General features: G+C 36.7%; 1 protein-coding gene across 2 annotated transcripts in view; it reads right to left on the bottom strand.

The window, feature by feature from the left end:
* The window catches only part of ASXL2 (ASXL transcriptional regulator 2), a 113,628-nt gene that overhangs the window by 66,487 nt on the left and 23,937 nt on the right, over window positions 1-23,204 (bottom strand). For both annotated transcript variants that reach the window (XM_070799005.1, XM_070799001.1), the window contains exon 2: window positions 6,925-7,007. In XM_070799005.1, the coding sequence (XP_070655106.1) occupies window positions 6,925-7,007 (83 nt within the window). The remainder of the gene's footprint in view (window positions 1-6,924; window positions 7,008-23,204) is intronic.

Below are 23,204 nucleotides of genomic sequence, written 5' to 3'. Positions count from 1 at the left end.
GCTAAAGAGATTTAAACACAAAGAAATCCACACCTAGATATGTTTTTAAAAAAATCAAACTGCTGTAAACTAAGCAAAAAGAAATGATCTTGAAAGCAACCAGAGAAAACAGTGTATCAGTATTACTTACAGGAGGGCAATAATTGAAACAAGCATGCATTTCTCACCAAAAACCATAGAGGTCAGAAGGCAGTAGAGCAACATTTTTAAAGTACTGAAATACAAGAGCTATCAATATCAAATTCTGTACCCAACAAAAAAATTCTTCAAAATGAAAGCCTCCCCTACTCTACCCCTCCCAAAGGACATTCTCAAATAAAGGAAAACTAAGAATTCATCACCAGCAGAGCAGTTCTTAAAGAAATACTGAAAAGGAAGTGCTTCAGGCTAAAGGGAGGATGATACTGGAGGGAAATGTGGAACTTAAGGGAAGAATGAAGAGCACATGAAATGGTAAACATCTGGATAAAAATAGTCTTTCAGCTCTTTAGGGCCAGAAAGCAAATAATAACATTGTCTGGTGGGGAAGTCCATGTATGAGATGTAACCACTTCCCTGCTGGCTCAGAGGTTAAAGCATCTGCCTGCAATACGAGAGACCTGGGTTCAATCCCCGGTTTGGGAAGATCCCCTGGAGAAGGAAATGGCGACCCACTCCAGTATTCTTGCCTGGAAAATCCCATGGACAGAGGAGCCTGGTGGGCTACAGTCCATTGGGTAGCAAAGAGTCGGACACAACTGAGCAACTTCACTTTCCACCCCCAAACCAGGAGAAAACATATACACAGGCTTTTCAAGCATGTATGGAACATTTAAAATCCCAACAGAGACCATATCCTCACCATAGTCATAAAATGATTTTTTAAATGGAAAAACAATGACAAAACAATAGAGAAAAAGCAAAGAAACAAAACTCTGGTCGCTTTAAAAAAAAAAAAAAAACCAAAAAAATTAACATATCTCTAGCAAGACTGACAAAGACAAAAGGGAAAATAAAAATCACCAACATCAGGAACAAAACAGGAGACTTTCCTCGAGGTTTGATCCCTGATCGAGAACTAAGATCCTGCATGCCAAATCTTTAAAAAAGAAAAATATTGAGAGAGGAAGATATGTTGAACTGAAGAGGAAAAAGGCACCAGCTTTGTGGAGGTAATATCTCAGTTGACTTTGAAAGATTTCAAGATTCTTTCATAAGAGATGAGGATAAATGATGGCTTAATGTCTTGAGTACAGATAAGAAATTTCAGATCCTAAACAGTCAACAGCACTGTACCAGTTTAGCTGGGGTACAGATGGAAAGAAATCAACTAAACAAAAGTGGTACATGGGACCAGTCAATGACCTGTTACTCAGGAAAAATTACTGACGCTTTCTGTGCCAGTTATCGATTTATTGAGTTTTAGCTCCAAATCCAACCTTCTTTGCCCTTCTCTGTGATAATGAAGTTGGATTCTAGAAACATTTCTCCTTTGCCAGCTGGCTCAGTGTTAAATTTTGTCAGTAGAGTGCTGGGAGGACACTGCAAAAATAAACAATGGGGTCTCTCCTTTCTGGTTTTAGTGTACTCTAGCTTGCTTCTTCTTGAGCTTGCAGCACCCAACAATATGAGGGACACTCCATAGTGGCTCACCCTTCAGCAATGTTCAGCAGAAAGCCTAAGGGTACCTCCCCAGAAAATTCTGCTGGTGGCTCAGCTGGCTCCCCAGCTGAACACCCAGCAGGAGGCTTTCCAGCAAGTTCTTTTAGTACCCAGAAGGTGGCTTCCGATGTGCCACCTCAGGCTATGGCACCAGTGAACTCTGTCATCCACTGAACCAGAGCCCCACCTTCTCCACGGAGAGCTGAATCTGGGAACATGAAAGTTATTCTTTCCTAGGGCACACTGCCTTAGTCCTACAGTTGCTTCCCAAGTCTGTAATTACTGTATTCTTCTACGTTATCTTTACCTTTTAATAGTTAATTCTTGGTTACTAGTTAATATTGATCAGTTAATCACCAGTTAACTTTGTAACTTCCCTGTTAAACCATGTATTGGTAGCTTCCGTCTGCTGACCGGACCCTGAGAACTACAGAACTATAACTCAAAGATAGGGATCTTTCACACACCTAATTTTAAAAGATTTTAAAGAATGCCCCAAGTCCCAGAAACAGCTCCAAGAAGCTGTGTGAGTATATTCAGGAGGCTGGAGTTTGAATTACCTCTGGGGTTTGTATGCATGCCTGATGGGATACTTTGCAATCACAGGAAGAAATAATGACTCAAGTGAGGAGAAAAGAGGAATAGAGGGGAGGGGAGTACTGAGTTAGCCTTCCTGTAAACTGGAAAATCTACATCATCAGACAAAAAGGAAACATGTTAAGTGTTTGAAAGACTATTTTAAATACTGATGGCTAAGGACAGCCATTTGCTATACAAGTTACACTGGTTCAAGATAAAATAAAACCCTGAATAATTTCTCTTAGAAACTAAAGTAGTCAAATGGTATCATGTCTCTCAAATGGATACATGTCTCTCCAAATCCTTGATTTCATTTGTAGTGTCTTGAGAGGAAAACAAAAATAGCTATCCTTTCAATATTTAGAGTCACCTAAATGTATAGCATGATCTAGAATCAATAACCCATCAGCTAAAGTGAGAATGGGGGTTTTTCAACCAAGTCAACCCAATAAATAAAATCTTTACCCAGTGAACAATACTAACTGTAAAAAGGAAACGATATAGGTAAAAATAAATGATTAAAAGCTTACAGAATTTTTTGTAAAGGTTCTGACAGAACTTCAACTTTGGAACAAGCAATTCTGTGTCAAAGAGCTCAAGACTAGGGAACTATTGCCCAGTTATCATTCCTATGTAAGTTAAGAGAAAAAACAATTAGGCTGTATTTTAGGCATGAAAAATTTAACAAGGAAGTGAGAAGTCACAACAAATTTTTAAAAGCCATTTATAATTTTCTGAAATAACTATTTATTGGCAAACAGTACAGAAACTTTTTTTTTAAACATATGACCAAATATCACAGAGCATCTATCTAAATTACCAATAACTGTTACAACCTAAAAGTTCCAAATTCTTCTTTTAAAAAAAATTTTTATCTTTTCTTCTTCCCAAAGGTTATTCCAACTCTTTTCACATCTTCTCATCTGTTCTCAACAGAACTAAGCTACTTTTAGAACACTCCAAAATGTTCTTTTCACCTGAAACAACAAAATCCATATCTTCTTTCTTCCCTGGGACTTCCTTGGGAAACTCTATCTTTAAAAGGGATTCACTTAGGAATTAAAAGCAAACAAACATAATGGAATGCCTGAAATCATAAGTTATTGTGAGGGGAAAATTCATGGACCTTCTTTTTCTGTTTTTTAAAATGCTGGTATGCTTTATAGTTATAAGGAGCTTTTAATTCAAATGTTATAATATTCTAAGAATACTGTACATGTTTCTAATTAATTCATTCAAAATTCCATACTTTGGGTAAATGATTTTCAATCTTACCACCTAACTTCTCAAAGGGACTACAATCTTCCTCAACCAGGAGCCAATCACTTCATTTTTAATACTTCTTTTTGTTGACTGGTTCTGGCAAAATATATACATAATATACAAGTTACCATTTTAACCATTTTAAGTGTACTATTCAGTGGCATTAAGCGGATTTGCAATGTTGTGCAACCATTACCACTATCTACTTCTAGGACTTTTTCATCATCCCAGAGAGAAACTCTGTACCAATTAAACAGTAAGTCCCTATTCTCCCTACTCTCAGCCGCTGGTAACCTCTATGCCATCTCCTGTCTCTCTGAGTTTGCCTATTCTAGGTATCTCATGTCAGTGGAACTGTACAATATTTGCCTTTTTCTGTCTGCTTATTTCACTCACCATGTGTTTTTTAAAATACATAGGTATCTATCTATATACACATTCTCTTTCATATGCTTTTTTAAAATTTTTGTTGTATTATAGTTGATTTACAATGTTGTGTTACTTTCCATGTATACAGTACAGTGATTCAATTATACATATACTTACTTAGTGTGTTTTTAAGGTTCATCTATGTAGCATATATCAGAATCTCACTCCTTAAAGCTGAACAATATTCCACAGACTGTATATACCACATTTTATTTATCCATTCATCTGCTGACAGACATTGGAGCAGCTTCCATTTTAACATATTTTAAAATGAAACAATATAGTAGGAAATAACTAAAATTAAGCAAGATTCTTCAAAATAGGAGGAACAGAGAAAATGGAAAAAGTGGAAAAGCTTGTATTAAGGATTAAGGAATGAAAGTAAAACTGTAAAAAGGAGCACAGCTTCAATAAGCAAAGTATCTATTTCATCTCATAACCTACCTAAAAGTCTAAAGATTGTAAGACTACCATGTGACACGTCATGCAGCAAGAAGGTAAGCTATAACTACTTGTGAATATGACCTTCCAATCACTGATACTTCATATACTCATTAACAAGTAGGTGAGCAATGTCTACTACGTGCCAAGCCTGGGGGGAAAGGGGGAGGGGAAGGAGAATGCCAAGTGGATGGAGATTATGTCCTGCCTTCATGGAGCTACTAGCTTAATGTAAGCTATAGAGAAGATACGTGATTTTAAGACCAAAACAATATGCAATTTCAAATCTTAAGTCCTATGAAAAAAGAACACAGAACACTATTAAGAAACTAAAAATGGAAAATGTGATCTATTAATAGATCAGGAAGTCAAAGATCTCTGAAAAAGACATACTCAAGTTGACACCCAAAAAAAATAAGAGTTAACTAAGTAAAGGGGTCAGCATGTACAAAGGCTAGGTGGGAATGCCCATCCCTACAAAACTGGAAACTAACAAAAGTGACCCCCCCCCCACCCCCGACAAAGTTACGGGAATGGACAAAATTGCACTTGAGTTGGAGAGAAGATAATGAACAAAAGAACTGAGAGGAAAAGTTCACAGAGGAAGAAAGAAAATTAGAATATCTGTGGACACTTCAAGTAAGGAAACATTTCAAGAAGGAAGTATTAATAGCAGTCATCTGTGTTAAATAATGCTGAGTGGTAAGACAGGCAAAACTATAAGTTCTGTAAGGTAACAAAATGGAAGTCACTGGAGACTTAAAAAGTACTGCGTTGTGGTCACATAACTGTATTACCACAATAGCTTAATCAAGAACAGCTATTTGTAAGTTGTCACTAAGTGAAGCCAGAAGCTATTTTTGATGACTCCACCATCTTGCTACATTTTTTTAAGTTCTTCCTTTTTTCCCCCTTCTGTTCTTATTTAGTATTCTTTCTTATTCACTGTTCCTGCCTACTCTCTAGAAATAATAATGACAAGTTTACAGCCACAGAGCCTTACTATGTTAGAGATGGATGATCCTGCAATTGTCATTTAGACCTAGGGCATTGTTAAGAGTTTGATCTCTTTATACAGGTTTCCTGGTCTATTTCCTCAGTGTGTATCAAAAGTCTAATTTTATGAAAAGAATTGAAATCTCTTGCTTATTCCTATTCTAGAAAATTCTATTGTGTCACAAAAAAGATATTAAAATGCCTTAGCATAATTTGTTCCTCAAAGTAACTAAAATCACTATCATTTTCTCCTGTAGCCTATACAGATATCTAGGATTAGAGGATTATGCTTTACTCTAGTAAGTCTAGCCAAACTCAAATAAAAATTTTGAATAATGTCATTGATAAATTAAGAGTGATTAATCTTTTAATAATTTACAAGAAATATGTTTAAGACTCATTCTTCACACATTTTAATGGTTTAATTTACAAATGATCACATATTTTTTAGGACATATTAATTATACAGAGATAAACTTTTACTTCATATTTAATATTAACAGAGCAAAGCTAATTTGTCCCCAACCTACTGACATTTGGCCACATATCAAAGTTTTTAACTGTATTACTAAAAAAGAGCCAACTTAAAAAATCTGGAATTTCATGTTAAAGAAAATAAAAATTAAAAAATCTCAAATGTGCAATGGCTATTCATCAAAAAATATACAATCCATCTACAAATATTCCAATATAGCTCACTATTTCTCAATAGCAACACCACTGGCGTCTGAGCTGAGCAGTTCTTCCCTGTGAAGGGCTGTCCAGCACAATGTGCATGGAAGACATTTAGCACCCTTGTTCTATTCCCGTTATCACCACAGTGCTCCCTCCTTTCTAGTCATGGTGATAATCAAAATCTAGTCATGGTCCCCCAAAATTCTGAACACTTTCCCTATGGCTGTTACACAAATTTCACCCCTGACTGAGAACAACTAGTAGCACAGCAACCTCTTTCTCTTAATGAAAATGTCTCTAATGCAGACACCCAGATTTCTGCCTTAACATATAAAGTATATTGAACATAACTTTAGTATTTCTTGATGACAGAGGGTCTTGACTATGAACAGTGACCATTATGTCCTGTTGTAATATAATAAAGCTCTTAAAAATTAAAGTGTGTTTTATCTTTGGTCCTATAATAATTGACCCTGGCTATTTTATTTGAACATAAGACTATTACTTAAAACACGTACTGCTTTAAATATTTTTTCCACAATTCTTTTTGGCCAAGGTTATTTTTTCCTAGACTACATCAACCATTCTCTGAACTGTTTAGAGTATTTTTTATTTGCTAATGATCAAGCTTATTACATCAAAAGATGTGGATGAAAATGGCTCCAGGTCTCCTAAGAATTAAAGTGCATGGGTGTGGCAATAGCTATCTTATAAGAAATTTTTTCTAACTTACTTTTGGTTTTTTACCTGTGCTATGACTGAAAACTCCAAAGATCTGAATTCAACAAATCATAAATTAATAAAGCAATTATTACTAAATAATCTTTGAAGACTGCTATATACTACAAAATATTCTAATCGAGTATTATAATTATTACAAATAACACTTAAATAACTCACCTGATTTCTTTTAGTCCTTCTCTCTGGATAACTTGAAGAATTTCTTTATGACTCATGGGTGTATTGGGATATTTTTCTAAGACCTGAGAAACAAGTATATAGTAACAAATTATTTACTTAAATTCTTATAATTATGCATGTAAACTATATTTCTTATTCTTATTATAGCTATGTATTAATTTCATCCAGCACATACAAATCCAGAGACCTTTCATCCCTTAAATTTTGGGATAATAAATGAAAAATTAATGGACAGTCTTTAAATAGGACATTCTTTTCTTCAGTCACAAACCATACATCAAATCCCAAAGCAGAAATGAGTCAAAAAAGATTACTAATTATTATGAATGCATAATATGAAATTATGCTTACTTTCTGCCTCCAACACCACATAACATAACTACTTGTAGACTTACTGGAAATAGCTTAAGGAGTATCCACCTTAACATTTCCAAACAAAGTCTAGTACATTTTGGATGCTCAGTAATTTCCTAACCAAAATAAATGAACAATATAATGAAATTAAACAGTATCTGTGTTCTGGTAAAGAGGATATAAGCAAAGTTTATCCTGTCTCTCCTCTTGAATACGACTAAAAACCTGGACAGAGTACACAGAGCAGCTAGTTTTCTGAGGACTCTGAAAATGGAAGCAGTTGGTTTTGAGGAGGAAACCAAAACCAGAAGTACTACTAACCCAGCAGTGAGTTTCCTGGTTTTATTTCCCCTAGGATCACTCAGTCCAGACTTCAAAGCAGCCCCAAATCAGAACTGCACAGTAAGTGCAGACAGAAATGGCTTCAAAAGAAGTCTTCCTTTTTTCTGTCTGAAAAGCAGTCAAGGGGGCCCCAAAAGGGGAGGAAGATCCTCTTGGTTTTTTCCCTTTCTCTCAGACCCCGCTCCCAAGCAATTCAAAGGCAGCAGCTGTGGCAGTGATGATACCAGCAGTGGCTGGACAAGGACCTAAAACTTCAAGAAAGCGGGTTCCGTCCAATCCTATGAATGTGGTGGGAATTCCTAAGGTTTATATCCTTTTTCTACCATCCTGTCGCTTGGCATCAAAGGCAGATGCAGCTGTGGAAGTGTGTAGCAAAACGCTGAGATGAAAACATGAGTTATTTAGCCATAGGACTAGGAAGAAAGTTCTCTAGGAGTCAGAAAGTGTCAGGAAACTTGCAAAGAGAAAGGAACTCAAAAAGTGACACCAAGAAGTTCGACAAACACTCCTGGGGTCACCCAAGAACTAAGCATATGTGGACACAACCCCAAACACACTATCCGGTTCCCAAAGTTAGCACTCAGTGGTGCACATGCAGGACAGATAGAAACAAGTTTTAAAAACTAGACGCTAGAATTTTAGTGCACAGAAGATAGGCCGAAACTTGGGACCTGAACCTAAAAGGCCAAATGCCTGCTTAAAAAGCACCCCCAATCCCTCAAAATAAAGTACCAACAACATTCTCCATAGGACTCAAATGAGACAGTATCAAAGTTTTACTGCAACAGAAATGTCACAAAAGGAAAAAAATGTCTAATACACAAACCCAAATCACTTGACATATGAAGAAAAATCTCAGTAACTCAACAAAGGAAAAGACAACCTACAGACAACAAACTTGAGATGACACAAATGCTGGAATTTTCAGGTAAAGATTTTAAGGCAGCTATTATAACCATGCTGCAAGAAGAGGAAAAAAAAAAAGAAGCGAGAAGACTATTCTTGGGGGGGAAAAAACAGAAGTATTAGCAAAGAAGTAAGGTTGATTATACCATTGTGTGTGTACCTGTGTGGTGCAGAAAACAAAATTAAAATAAAAGACTAAAAACTACAATCCAAAGTAAAATCCAAAATTCTCTAGAGGGGCTCAACTGCAGAATGGAGGTAACAGGGGAAGAGAGTCAGTGAACCGGAAGATTGAGCAACAGAAACTATTCAATTTGACAAACAGAAAAGTTACAGGGGGAGAAAACAAAAAAACAGATGAACAGAGTCAATGGGCATGTCACTAGAGTCCCAAAATGAGAAAATAAAGAGTAGCATGCACAAAACATAATGTAAAGGAATAGCAGCAAAAGCTTAGCAAATTTGGTGACAGATACACACCTACAATTTCAGGAGAACCAATGAATCTCAAACAACAAAATTCAAGGAAATCTATACCTAGATATATCACAACCAAATTACTGAAAACCAAAGAAAATTTTAAAATCTTGAAAGCAGCCAAGGATAAACAGTATTTCACTTAGGAGAACAACAATTCAAGTGACTCAAGTGGGTTTCTCATCAGAAACCATGAAAGGCAGAAACAGTGAAGTACATTTTTGAGTGCTGAAAGACAAGGACTGTAATTAAAACACTCCTGTCCAGCAAAAATATCCTCTAAGAATGAAGAAGAAATTAAGACATTCTTAAAGGAAAATGAAGGATATTTTCCACTAACAGACTTGCTTTAAATTGCTTTCTTATAAGTCAATTTTGTACTCCTCCTTTTCTTTTTATACAAATTTTAGGCAGAAACTCTTTACCTGAATCATTTTCCATTCTAAACCTGGAACCCTTGGCAATTAGTGGATGAAAGTGAAAGCTAAAATTGAACCAATCTACATTATACTATCAAAGGAGTTATCAATTAGCACAGCAACTGTATCACAAACAATAGATACAAGATTTATGTAATAGATACCACTTGAAGTCAGATATCTCAGATCAGCCACTAAGGTATCAAGATGTGATATCAGCAACTATCATTTATAAAGAAGACACAAACAAGTGCTAATCATTCTCTCAGTTAAATGTCTCCGCAACCTTAAAAGGGAAGCATCATTACTCCCATTTAAGAAGTGGGATAACTAACCCTCAGGATAGTTATCTATTGTTATAGATAACAAATCGTAAATTTGCTAATAGCTAAGCAAATTTCCAAACATAATGCAGCAAGGTAAGTGGGAGTCATAATTCAAACTCAGGTCTACCTTGCAGCTTACAGCGCACTGTGTCCTGTGTCTGCATCTCTTTCCTCATTTGCTTAACCATAAAATCCAACAAATAAACTTGTTTACATCTTCCATGACCTCTCTGCTACATCAGATGTTATTAACCTTTCCCTCTTAAGATACTGCTCTCTCCAGACTCTTTTTTTCCAATATGTTTCTCCGTAGTCTTTTCGTTGTTCTTCAGTTGCTAGACCATGTCTGACTTGAGATTCTATGGACCACGTAGCCTGCCAGGCTTCTCTGTCCAACACATTTCCCCGGCAAGAATACTGGAGTGGGTTGCCATTTCCTTCTCCAGTCTTTTTCTATGGCCACCCCCTAAATATTTCACAAGCATCATTTTAGAGCTTTTCCTTTTCACTCCAACTCTCCCTGAATAAAATCATCCATTCCCAAGACTTCATCAATCACTCCCATTTTGATAAATGAAAAGCAGCAGCACAGTCTGTTTATAACTGCTTTTAAACATCAACCTTGTATGTTTCATCTCAAAATTAACATGCCCCAAATTTAACTTACTACCTTTATCCAACTTAAGGCCTATAACAGAAAACTGGACCTGTATTTACTATCTATATATTAAAATCATATAAAGTTACTAAAAATGGAGAAAAATACATCATGGACACAGATAGCTCATAAAATAATTAAAACAACTGAACAGAAAACATAAAGTAACATTTGCATACTGAAATACTTACAGATAAAATTATATGATGTTGGAGATTTGCTTCAAAGTTATAAAGAGAAAATTTAGATAGAGATTAAGTATTGCAAGGCAGGCTATAAGTCAATAATTATAGAAACTATAAGATGGTACAAAAATATTCATTATATTACTGTTGACTTTTATGTACACATTCAATATCCTATAATAAAAATTTATGGAAGAAACAACAAAGAATGCTTGATTTCACAAACGATCAAATGCAAAAAAAAAAAGTCACATTTCAATGGTTTTTTCCCTGCTACTTTGGACAGCAAAAACATGGCAATAATAAAACAACACCATGAAATGGATATGTACACATAATCCAGTGTACAAATTCAACTTTATTCAACATTCAACTTTAAACTATTGATAATATAAGAAAATATTCATTGTTACTCAATAAAGAAAAAAGTTTAAAGGTTTCTTATCTAATAAAAATATATTAAGAAAACCAGTATATTTACACAATTGAATATTATATAGCTACAGATGAAAAGAAAACACGCACTTAAATCTAGGTGTGGAATCCAAGTACCGGACAACACAATGTGGGGCGGAGTGACTTCAACAACTCAGATTTTCAAAAGTCAGGGACACATCCCTCTTTGGCCCTTCCTTAACCCCGTCTTGAAAATGAAAAAGACAAGTCATTCTGAACCATACAGACAAGGACACACCCTAAGAATGGTGTAAAGTCAGCCACTGTTTCCACCGTTTCCCCATCTATTTCCCATGAAGTGATGGGACTGGATGCCATGATCTTCGTTTTCTGAATGTTGAGCTTTAAGCCAACTTTTCCACTCTTGTCTTTCACTTTCATCAAGAGGCTGTTTAGTTCTTCTTCACTTTCTGCCATAAGGGTGGTGTCATTGCATATCTGAGGTTATTGATATTTCTCCCAGTAATCTTGATCCCAGCTTGTGCTTCATCCAGTCCAGCGTTTCTCATGATGTACTGTGCATATAAGTTAAATAAGCAGGGTGACAATATACAGCCTTGACATACTCCTTTTCCTACTTGGAACCAGTCTGTTGTTCCATGTCCAGTTCTAACTGTTGCTTCCTGACCTGCCTACAGATTTCTCAAGAGGATATGCAGCCAAAGCCATATCTAACTATTAGGTTGGTACAAAAGTAACTGCAGTTTCAGCCACGAATTTTAAATCATAACTCAAACACATCTTTATTAAGCAAAACAGGAACCATTACAATCAACACATTTTTGTCAACAAGAAGTAAGTTTATTATTCCTGTAGCATAAATCCATGCTTCAGGATTCGAGGAACTCTTGGAAAGACTTTTCTGCCTCCTGCTGGTTGTGGAAGCATTTTGCCTGCAAAAAGTTGTCAAGATGCTTGAAGAACTGGTAGTCGGTCGGCGAGGGGTCAGGTGAATAATGCTGGATGAGGAAAACTTCATAGCCCAATTCGTTCAACTTTTGAAGCGTTGGTTGAGCCATATGAGGATGGACATTGTCGAGGAAAAGAACTGGGCCCTTTCTATTGACCGTTGCCAACTGCAGACACTGCAGTTTTCGGTTCATCTCATCTATTTAATGAGCATATGTAATGGTTTTACCAGGATTCGGAAAGCTATTAGGGGATCAAATGGGCAGCAGACCACCAAATAGTGACCACCTTTTTTTGATGAAAATTTGACTTTGGGAAGTGCTTTGGAGCTTCTCGGTCCAACAACTGAGCTGGTTGTCACCAGTTGTCATAAAATCCACTTTTCGTCGCACATCGCAATCTGATTGAGAAATGGTTCGTTGTACAGTAAGAGAAGACAACATTTCAAAACGATGGTTTTTCTGATTTGCAGTCAGCTCATGAGGCACTCACTTATCAACTTTTTTCACCTTTCCAATTTGCTTCAAATGCCAAATGACCATAGAACGGTCAACTTCTACTGTAGTTTTCACAGGATCAGCTTTCGTGACTGCACTCAACTGGTCGTTGTTAACTTCCAATGGCCAGCCACTGTGCTCATCTTCAAGGCTCTTACCTCCTTTGCAAAACTTCTTGAAGCACCTCTGCACTGTACATTAGCTAGCAGTTCCTGGGCCAGATGTTATTGTTGATGCTGCAAGTCGTTCTCCACTACTTTATGACTCATTTTAAACTCAAATAAAAAATCACTTAAATTTGCTTTTTGTTTGGCATCATTTCTATAGTCCAACATAAAATAAACAGCAAGTAATAAGTATTAGCTAAAAAATGAAAAATGTGCATTAAAATGATGTATAATATAACTACATTTAAGAATGTATTCCAATATGAAACAGCAAATTTCAACAATGTAAAACCGCAATTTCTTCTACACCAGCCTAAATGACTCATCAGTCTATTCACATGACAGTTAAGTAATCTTCCTAAAACTTAAATTACATATTCCTCTGATTTTTAACCCGTCACTTTTTAAAATGTTAAAATCAAAACAAATCTGAATTCCTAATAGAGTCTAAGAAATTCTACATGAAACTCTCATCTCACTTTTCTCACATTACCCTCTTGCCCTTTCTCAAACATAACCAGTTCATTCCTAATTCAGGGCCTCTGTTCTTGCTCCCTCCTCTTACAATACTTTTCCTCAGGAATTCATGGACTCTCTCCCTCACTTCACTTCTTCAGAGATATTCCTGACCACTCTAAAATACACTCAGACACTCACAAGCAACACCATCCCTACAGACACACAATTTTATTACTTTAGCCAGATTTTCCCCCTACCTTTACTGAAATATAACTGACAACACACTGTGTAAGTTAAGGTGTACAATGTGATGACTTGATACATGTATATATTGTTAAATGACTGCCACACATTAAGGCTAACTTAACACATTCACTGTCTCACATAGGCACCTTTTTGGGTGTGTGGTAAGAACATTTCAGATATGCTCTCTAAGCAAATTTCAAGTTTATAATACAGTATTGTTAATCACAGTAACCATGCTGAACATTATACCCCAGAATGCATTTATCTTAAAACTGCTAATTTGTATCCTCTGACCAATATAGCCCAATTTCCTCTACCACTCAACCCCTGGTAACCATTCATCTACACTCTGTTCCTATGAGTTCAACTTTTTTGGATTTCATATATAAATGAGATGATGCAATATTTGTCTTTCTCTGTCTGGCTTATTTCAATGCCCTAGACTGCCAATAATACTAAACATTAGGCAAGAACTAAACTTTACAAAAATACGAAGCAACATTAAGTTAAATCCCAAGACTTCACTCCCTATAAAGTCACTTATATGTTCTATTAATATTTACATTATAAATATTCAAATGAAAAAAAGACAAAATAGTAAGCTATTCTGCAAGAAAAGCAAGGGTAAAATATCACAGAATAAGCCCCATTCATATGTAAGAATACTTTGGTTAATTAATCATAATGAGGCAGAATATCAGAGTCCAAATCCCAACTCTACCAGAAAGTAGTGATGAGCAAACTGGAGGATGTGGTTGCCCTACTGTTCATGTGAACCAGCGGCTTTCTGTCCAAGGAGCTATGAAGTGGAAATTAATAAAAATTTCTTTGGAATATCAAATCTTAACTGAAAGGTAACAATTAATCCACTATCAGAATGAAACGAACTCTATTCAGAATTTAAAACTTTTATATTATCCATGGTAATGGTAATAATAAAAGTATTTTCTAATTTATTATCCAGAGCAAGGAATTACTTTAATATGGTTGAACTTTACTATTTATATATAAATACTTAATATGCTGACAAGACATTAAGCTACTGGAAATGGAGACCTGAAATTTCTGTGTTTTTTTTTTTTAATTTTATTTTTAATTGGAGGATAATTACTTTATTGTGATGGTTTCTTCCATACATCAACACAAATTAGCCATAAGTATACATATGTCTCCTCACTCTTCAACCTCCCTCCCACTTCCCTCCCCACCCCACCCCTCTAGGTTGTCACAGAGCACCAGCTTTGGGTTCCCTGTGTCATACAGTCTGTGTTCTTTCTTAATGAAAATTATTTTCATTGATTTTCTAGGTGTACTGTTTTTTAATGAAATAAAATAGAGGAAGCCAATTAGTTAAAACTGCTTAAGAGATGTTTACTTTCCTTTAAAAAAATAAAAGTTTATGACCAATACCTTACTAAGCATTTTAAATTAATCTTAATTTAGAAATTTATGCTAAATTTTCTCAATATTTAGAACTATATATCATTTAGTCTGATGGAAAAAAAGAAATGTTGATAAATTAAATACAAGGACTCTATTAACTTTTTTTGGAGGGGGGAGTTGGGGGGCTTCCCAGCGGCACTGTTGGTAAAGAATCTGCTTGCCAGTGCATAAGACACACAAGAGATGCAGGTTCCATCCCTGGGTTGGGAAGATCCTGTGGAGTAGGAAAATGGCACCACTCCAGTATTCTTGCCTGGAAAATTCCATGGACAAAGGAGCCTGGTGTGCTACAGTCCACAGGGGTTGCAAAGTTGGACACGACTGAGTATGCACGCACTTCACTTCATTAACTTTTAAGTATGACCATTTTAAAACATACACAAATTCAGAGAGAACACTACAATCAACAATTGTCAACACATGGCTTATTTTGTTTCAGCCATACCTGCAGCCACGCCCAAGAATACTGGAGGGGGTAGGCTATCCCTTCTCCAACAATCTTCCCAACCCAGGAATCAAACCAGGGTCTCCTGGTGGATTGCAGGTGGATCCTTGTATGTGGGTGGGAAGCATACAAAGTGGATTATCCTGAAACAAATCTCAACATTTCATCCAAAAATACTTACTATAGATTTCTTAAAAAGGATAAGGACTGAAAAAAAAAAAAAAAGGATAAAGACTATTTTTAAAAATAAAAAATACCACTTTACTCCTCAGAATGTAACTATAGTTCCTTAATTATCAAATTATTTAGACAATGTCCTCAATTTTCATGGGGAAGAGAAAACTATGTTTATTTATGGATTTCTCCCTTTTTATCTTCCAATTTATTTACTGAAAAAAAAAAAAAACCAAACAAACAAGAAAACTATAATTTCCCACATTCTGTATTTTGCTAACTGTATGTACTCTGAACATATTTCCTGAAAATTAGAATTACCTAGAGGGCTGCACAGATCCAGATTTTATTTTACCGAAAGAACATCACAGTGTTGTTTACTCTGCCCCCTCCACGCCACCCCCGCCACACACACACACGAGAATACACAGGATAGCTATGGTCTCTTTTCTGAGATGTCAAGATGAATCAGGAGGACAACTCATATAGAAAAAAGCAGGATAACTGTTTGAATCTATCCTTCTATTTATTATCAGAATAATTAGCTAGTTTTTCTAGTATACGCCAACAGTGACTGGTGAGTATGGCTTTTTTCTTTGACATACCATTAGGAATATTATGAATACAATTTTATGTAATGCCATTATGAATTTTAATATATTTTACACTTTAATTACTGTGTTTTCTCATTTAACCTATAAACTGGTTATTCACAACCACTATCCCTTGTGTATATACCATTTGTATGAGCTCTCATTTTCATATTAAATATATTAAAACTTCTATTGTCACATTTACTGCAAATACTTTTTCCAGTTTATTCTTCATCTTTTCATTACTGTTGTTTTTCCATGGAGGCTTTTATTGGTTTCACATATTATAGCTCATTAGTCTTTTCTTTTGATTTCTTTTAGCACATCTATGTTTATTCTCCCTTCAATAGCTTAATATTTTTCAACATTTGCATTTAACTTTTAATTCCCTTAATTTTTAATAAGAAAATGTACATAAACAGAAAAATGTACAGACACACTAGAGAAACCCAAATGGGAAAGATGAAGAGGAAAATAAAATGCCCACGTCTATTTGTTAGCAAAAATACCATACTCCATTACATTATTACTACAATACTATTACTGTAGAGCTATTACTATTACATTATTTTACCACGAATTAATTTTAATTGGAAAGACTGCTTGTTTCACAAAACATTTAGTTTACTTTAACCACAGGAGGGCAGTGTTTATCAAACAAAAAATCATTCTATTGGAATTGTTCATGAACTTACAAAACAATTTTTAGAAACTATTTTATAACAAACTGAGTAACTGTTGAGAAGAATTAAAATCAACACTACACAGAATTAAAGTATAAATTTGTTTTTTAAAGTGTACTTAGTCCATCTACTTCTTTACTTGCAGATTCTCACATCCAGCTAATACAAGGATATAAAATTTATACTTTTCAATATTCAAGAATTATATAAACAGGTCCTAAATTTGGGTTTGATTCTCACCTAATTAAAAGCAGTATTTCAATTACTGCTGCATTTCTGAGTTCATTACAAATAGGAGCAGATATGTAGAGCCTGAATTTTGTGGTATCTAGAAAATTTTACTTTACATTTAAAATATACATATGAAAACATGCTAATCTTTACAGATTTACATCAGTGCCCTGTGGCTTATTCACTATCCAAAAGCTTTAATTTAATGTGACAGTAGTGAATGAAGTCCACCAGGAAACATGCAGAATGAGAAGTGGTAAGAGCCAATGATAAAGGGTAAGAGAAGAAAAACTAGCAAATAAACAAAGGAGTAGCCAAGGAAATAGGAAGGAATACAGAAGAATACATTGCCTCAGAAAAGACAGAAGCATTTTAAAAAGGATAAAGTGATCAGCAATGTCAAAACCCCCCTAGAGGTTGAGATGGCAACTTCAAAGTCTTCTGTATTTAGCAACAAGAAGTTCTCAGCTTTACAAGTTCAGATTCCACTTAATCACGAGGGAAGAAATCAAGCTTGAGGAGGTTTAGCACTGAATGGGAGGTCCAGGAGTAGCAACAAGGAGTTAAAGCAACTCTTCTTAAACAGTGAAGGAAAACATGGAATCAAGGAATAACTGTTTTGTCAAATGGACCTGAACAAGTTCCACTGAACAGGATAAGTAAGGAACAGAGGCATCCCTTAGCCATACCAACTCTTCCCATGCCAATTTGAGAGGCAAATGCTTTGGAGAGTTTGACAAATTTCTCTTTTCCCAAACCTGTGCTATTTACAATGTGACACTCAGAAACAAATGAAGTCAGAGGATGCAGTATTCCTCACCTACCAAACTCACTATACAAACACTATGAGTTCATGAGCTGAAAAGATAATATGGAAATATGGAATTAAGGCAGAAGGAATAGCTGATAGAGCCAAACATCTTACCTGCCTACTGAACAGTATCTGTTGATCACTCTGTCCTGAGATGCACTCCTCTGTTCAGCTTCTTTGACACCAGACTCTCCTTGCTTCCCTCCTATCTCTCCACTAGCAACTTTTCGTTCTCCACAAAGTTGATCTTTCTCAAAATTCTCTTATCCCCAGTTTCTACTCTCCTTGGACATTTTCATCCTCCCATAGCTTCCAAATACTGCTTTTAATTAGGTGAGAATCAAACCCAAATATAGGACCTGTTTATATAATTCTTGAATATTGGAAAGTATAAATTTTATATCCTTGTATTAGCTGGATGTGAGAATCTGCAAGTAAAGAAGTAGATGGACTAAGGACTCCATACACACCTGCAGTGTTTATCACACTGTATTTATTATAACTGCATCTTAAATCATCTGTCTTGCCCACTGGTTTAGGCTTCACAAGGGCTGCAATGCCAAAGAATGCTCAAACTACCACACAATTGTACTCATCTCACACGCTAGTAAAGGAATGCTCAAAATTCTCCAAGCCAGCCTTCAGCAATATGTGAACCGTGAACTTCCTGATGGTCAAGCTGGTTTTAGAAAAGGCAGAGGAACCAGAGATCAAATTGCCAACATCCGCTGGATCATGGAAAAAGCAAGAGAGTTCCAGAAAAACATCTATTTCTGCTTTATTGACTATGCCAAAGCCTTTGACTGTGTGGATCACAATAAACTGTGGAAAATTCTGAGAGATGGGAATACCAACCACCTGATCTGCCTCTTGAGAAATTTGTATGCAGGTCAGGAAGCAACAGATAGAACTGGACATGGAACAACAGACTGGTTCCAAACAGGAAAAGGAGTTCGTCAAGGCTGTATATTGTCACCCTGTTTGTTTAACTTATACCCAGAGTACATCATGAGAAACTCTGGACTGGAAGAAACACAAGCTGGAATCAAGATTGCTGGGAGAAATATCAACCTCAGATATGCAGATGACACCACCCCTATGGCAGAAAGTGAAGAGGAACTCAAAAGCCTCTTGATGAAAGTGAAAGTGGAGAGTGAAAAAGTTGGCTTAAAGCTCAACATTCAGTAAACAAAGATCATGGCATCCGGTCCCACCACTTCATGGGAAATAGATGGGGAAACAGTGGAAACAGTGGCAGACTTTATTTTTCAGGGCTCCAAAATCACTGTAGATGGTGACTGCAGCCATGAAATTAAAAGCCGCTTACTCCTTCGAAGGAAAGTTATGACCAACCTAGATAGCATATTCAAAAGCAGAGACATTACTTTGCCAACAAAGGTCCGTCTAGTCAAGGCTCTGGTTTTTCCTGTGGTCATGTATGGATGTGAGAGTTGGACTGTGAAGAAGGCTAAGAGCCGAAGAATTGATGCTTCTGAACTGTGGTGTTGGACAAGGATCTTGAGAGTCCCTTGGACTGCAAGCAGATCAGCCCTGGGATTTCTTTGGAAGGAATGATGCTAAAGCTGAAACTCCAGTACTTTGGCCATCTCATGCAAAGAGTTGACTCATTGGAAAAGACTCTGATGCTGGGAAGGACTGGGGGCAGGAGGAGAAGGGGAATGACAGAGGATGAGATGGCTGGATGGCATCACTGACTCGATGGACGTGAGTCTCAGTGAACTCTGGGAGTTGGTGATGGACAGGGAGGCCTGGCGTGCTGCGATTCATGGAGTCACAAAGAGTTGGACACGACTGAGCGACTGATCTATCTGATCTGATCTGATGGAAGACAAGTTTCCTTGCTCTTAAGCATTAAGCTATACAGTCTCTCAATCAGTTATACATCCACACTACTCCTAACACTAACTCTTAACAAACATTTACTAAGTGCTTCTTAAGTGCCAAAAACTGGATATACAAAAATGAGTAAGAATCAAGCCCTGTAGTTCACTGCTAGGGTAGAGATTGAGTAGGGGAAAAGAGAGATGGACATTTACAATACAAGAGATGAAACACTGATAACATCTATAAAGAACTATGGAAACAAAGGTAAAGAACATTAATTCTTCCTATAAAAATTATGCAGTATTTCAAATGCAGAGTAAACAACAAAATAATAAAACACTGAAGTATCAACTAACAAGCTTTGTCAAATCCACAAAGGGAAATGAACAGAAATATTTTATACCTTGATTAGGGTGGTGGTTACACCAGTAACCAGAGAACTCAACTTACTCATACCTGAACATGAAACTGTTTTAATACCTAAAATGATCAAAGCAAGAGGAAGTGAACTGATACCCAATAAAGAGGGTTGGGGATGGTAGGCAGGGCAAGTGAGAAGAAAAGATGTTCTCTGCTTGATAAGTAAATAAATCTTTAGGGTAAAAGATATCACATCCATGTATACACAAACAAAAATAAAAATGGGATGCCAAAAAATGTTGGACAATATACAGCAAGTCCTTACTTTTAAGGAAGTGAGTATTCCTTTTTTTGGGGTGGGGGGTTGGTCATGTGGCATACAGGAACTTTAGTTCCTTGACCAGGGATCAAACCCATGCCCAGTACTGGAAGCATGGAGTTTTAACCACTGGGCCAGCAGGAAGTCCCCAGAAGTTAGTATTCTAATGGTAGAAACACACAATAAATACGTAAGCAAAAAAAAAATTTTTTCAGATAGTGATAAATACAATGAACAAAATAAAAGTGATAAGTACAGTAATTTTTTTAATTTTCAGATAGTAGTTAAGTGCAATAAAATAAAACAGGGCGATGAGTTTAATGAGACAATTTTAATGGGAAGAGAGAGAGCTGAGTAGTCAGGATCAATGACCACCCAACATTCAAGCTGACAAATGAGTGACAAGTTGCCAGGCATGGGAATATTTAATATGTATTTGATTAGTTCAAAGGCCATGAGAAGTTTTAGTTTATAGTCACATGGAAAATAAAATTCAAACTAATAATAAACATTTCATCATTTGTAAGAGGTTTCACTTACAAAACAAACAAAAACCAGGTAACATTTTTTAAACAAGCATTAAAGAAAATGTTTCATCTCTCATCTTTCTTTCTTTCCCATTCTTTCCTAGCTCCTCCCCCATGTCCCATCTCCCTCCCATTCTCACCCATCCTCTCCTCCTCAGATACTTACTAGCATCAAAGCAACCATAAACAAGCAAAAAAAATTTTCTCACTTTTACAAACAAAAGGCAACAAGTTATATACAATATTCAATACATGACCTTTTTCACTGAATATATCTTGAAGGTCCTTATGGTATATTGAAAGCTTTTTTTCCCTTACAGCTGCATTATATTCCACTATGTGGATATACCACAACTTATTTAACCAGTCTCCTAATGATGGACTAGATAACTGCTTCCCTTCTTTTGCATTAGTATCCAGCAGAAACAACTGCTGCCCTGTATCACATCTCTTCAGCCCACGGATGAACTCGGCCTCATTTGCTGCAGGCAGTTCCCACTTAACACTGACTGTCCATTCCACTTCACGCTGATAGTGGCCTATCTCAAGGTTCCATGAGTCTCTCCACTTCTCTGCCTCAGGAACTTCTCTTACCCAAAGGGAGCCCAAACAGCAGCACGGCAGCCCAGTTCAGAACAGCAGGGGAATAAGCATTCTTACCAGAGTTAGCAATTCCAAACCAACTGCTGGGGAGTCAGTATAGCCTTCTTCTCTCAAAACTGACATAGCTTAGCTTCTGCTGCTGCTGGGTATCCAAAACTAGTCATCAGCAAAGGCAAACCCTGAGCCTCCAATTTGGTACAACCGCTCAAAGAGATGAGCTAAACACTGGATGGCAACTTGACAACACTGGGCATCCTCCACCCTCAAAAGGCAGCAATCTGCCCTCACTGGCACTGACAATGATTCTGATAAGTCTGCCCTCCCTGCCTTCAGTGCCTCAGCCAGCACCATTATCCAAAAGTACCTAGTTGTAACAACACGGGGTATAAGACTACCTCAGACCACATGACTCGTGCTTACATTGAGGAAAATTTAACCACGGGCACTGAGCACTCATATCACATATGCTATGCGACCAAGACACAGTAAGCCTTTTAGGGTACACTGCAGTAAGTGCATCCTGAAAGTACAATCCAGTGGTATGAACAGAAATAGGATTGTTCCTAGAACCCTAGTGAGCAAAAAAAAGAACCTGTTTCCCATTCCTGCAACTTTAGGCTCTGCTAAAATCAGAGATCTTTATTCCCATGGGCCAACATTTTTAATCAGAGGACTTTGAATCTGAAGTTAACAACTGTCAGTCACTTTGGGCTCCTCATGCTGATGGACTAAGAGGCAAAAAAAAAGGAGTTATAATGTTGGGGCAACTAACATTACTAGTTAGGTGGTTTTCAATGCTTACAAGGGTGGTAATAACAGGCAACAGCAGCACAAGGCAAAGGCATGATAAGAGAAAGGCAAACAGGGGTTCAGCCCCTTCAGGAACGATAGTCTGGGTCACACTACCAGGCAAGGATCTCAGATTAGCTGAAGTCTGGCCAAGGGTGAAGGAAATCCAGAATAGATGGAATTGGAGGGAAATGAATATATGGTTTTAGAACCTGCTGCTGTCACACAGACCACAGCTTAATCTGTTAACCACCCTGTATTAAGTCATTTTTAGAGACTCCCGTCAGCCTCTATCTTGAGAAACTGGTAACAAGAGTGGGTTTAATACAGAGTGCTAGCTGTGTAAGAAATAAACTGTAACAGAGTCTTCCAATGTCCTGCAACACTCACAATGCTGACGTCCCACCTCTCACAGTGCAGCTCTCTGTACCTGACATAACTTCCTACTCCTTTCTATGTCTGAAAGTTTATCTGTCATCTAACAAAACAGCAAAAATGTCCAAAACTGGTAATAATCAATCCTTCAAGGGTTAAGTAAGAAAGGCACCAACACATTACATACCTGAGAAAGTAAACTGACATACCTTTCTGGAAAGCAATTTAGTGAACATGTAACTTTAAGGGCCTTCCAAAGGCGGACATCCTCTTACCCAGCAACTTTTCTTCTAACGATTACAAAAGCAACAACAGAAATATACAGGAGAGCTAGGCACAAAGGTGATCCCTGTAGTACTATTTGTAACAATGGTAAAAATAAACCATCTTAACTTCCAACATTAAGATAATAAAGTGAATCAATTTAACTCTCCTCATAAAGAGATCTTTAGTTCAAGAGCAAAGCAGAAACCACAAGCCGTTTTATCTTTATGGCCCTCCAATTAGACAATACTTGAAACATAGTGAAAGTGTTAGTCACTCAGTCATGTCTGACTCTTTGTGATCCCTGACTGTAGCCCACCAGACTCCTCCATCCATGAAATTCTCCAGGCAAGAATACTGGAGTGGGTTGCCATTTCCTCTTCCAGGGGATCTTCC

Source organism: Bos indicus, chromosome 11, assembly GCF_029378745.1.
Source record: "Bos indicus isolate NIAB-ARS_2022 breed Sahiwal x Tharparkar chromosome 11, NIAB-ARS_B.indTharparkar_mat_pri_1.0, whole genome shotgun sequence".
Lineage (NCBI taxonomy): Eukaryota > Metazoa > Chordata > Mammalia > Artiodactyla > Bovidae > Bos > Bos indicus.
This window is presented reverse-complemented; position numbering and strand designations above follow the sequence as displayed.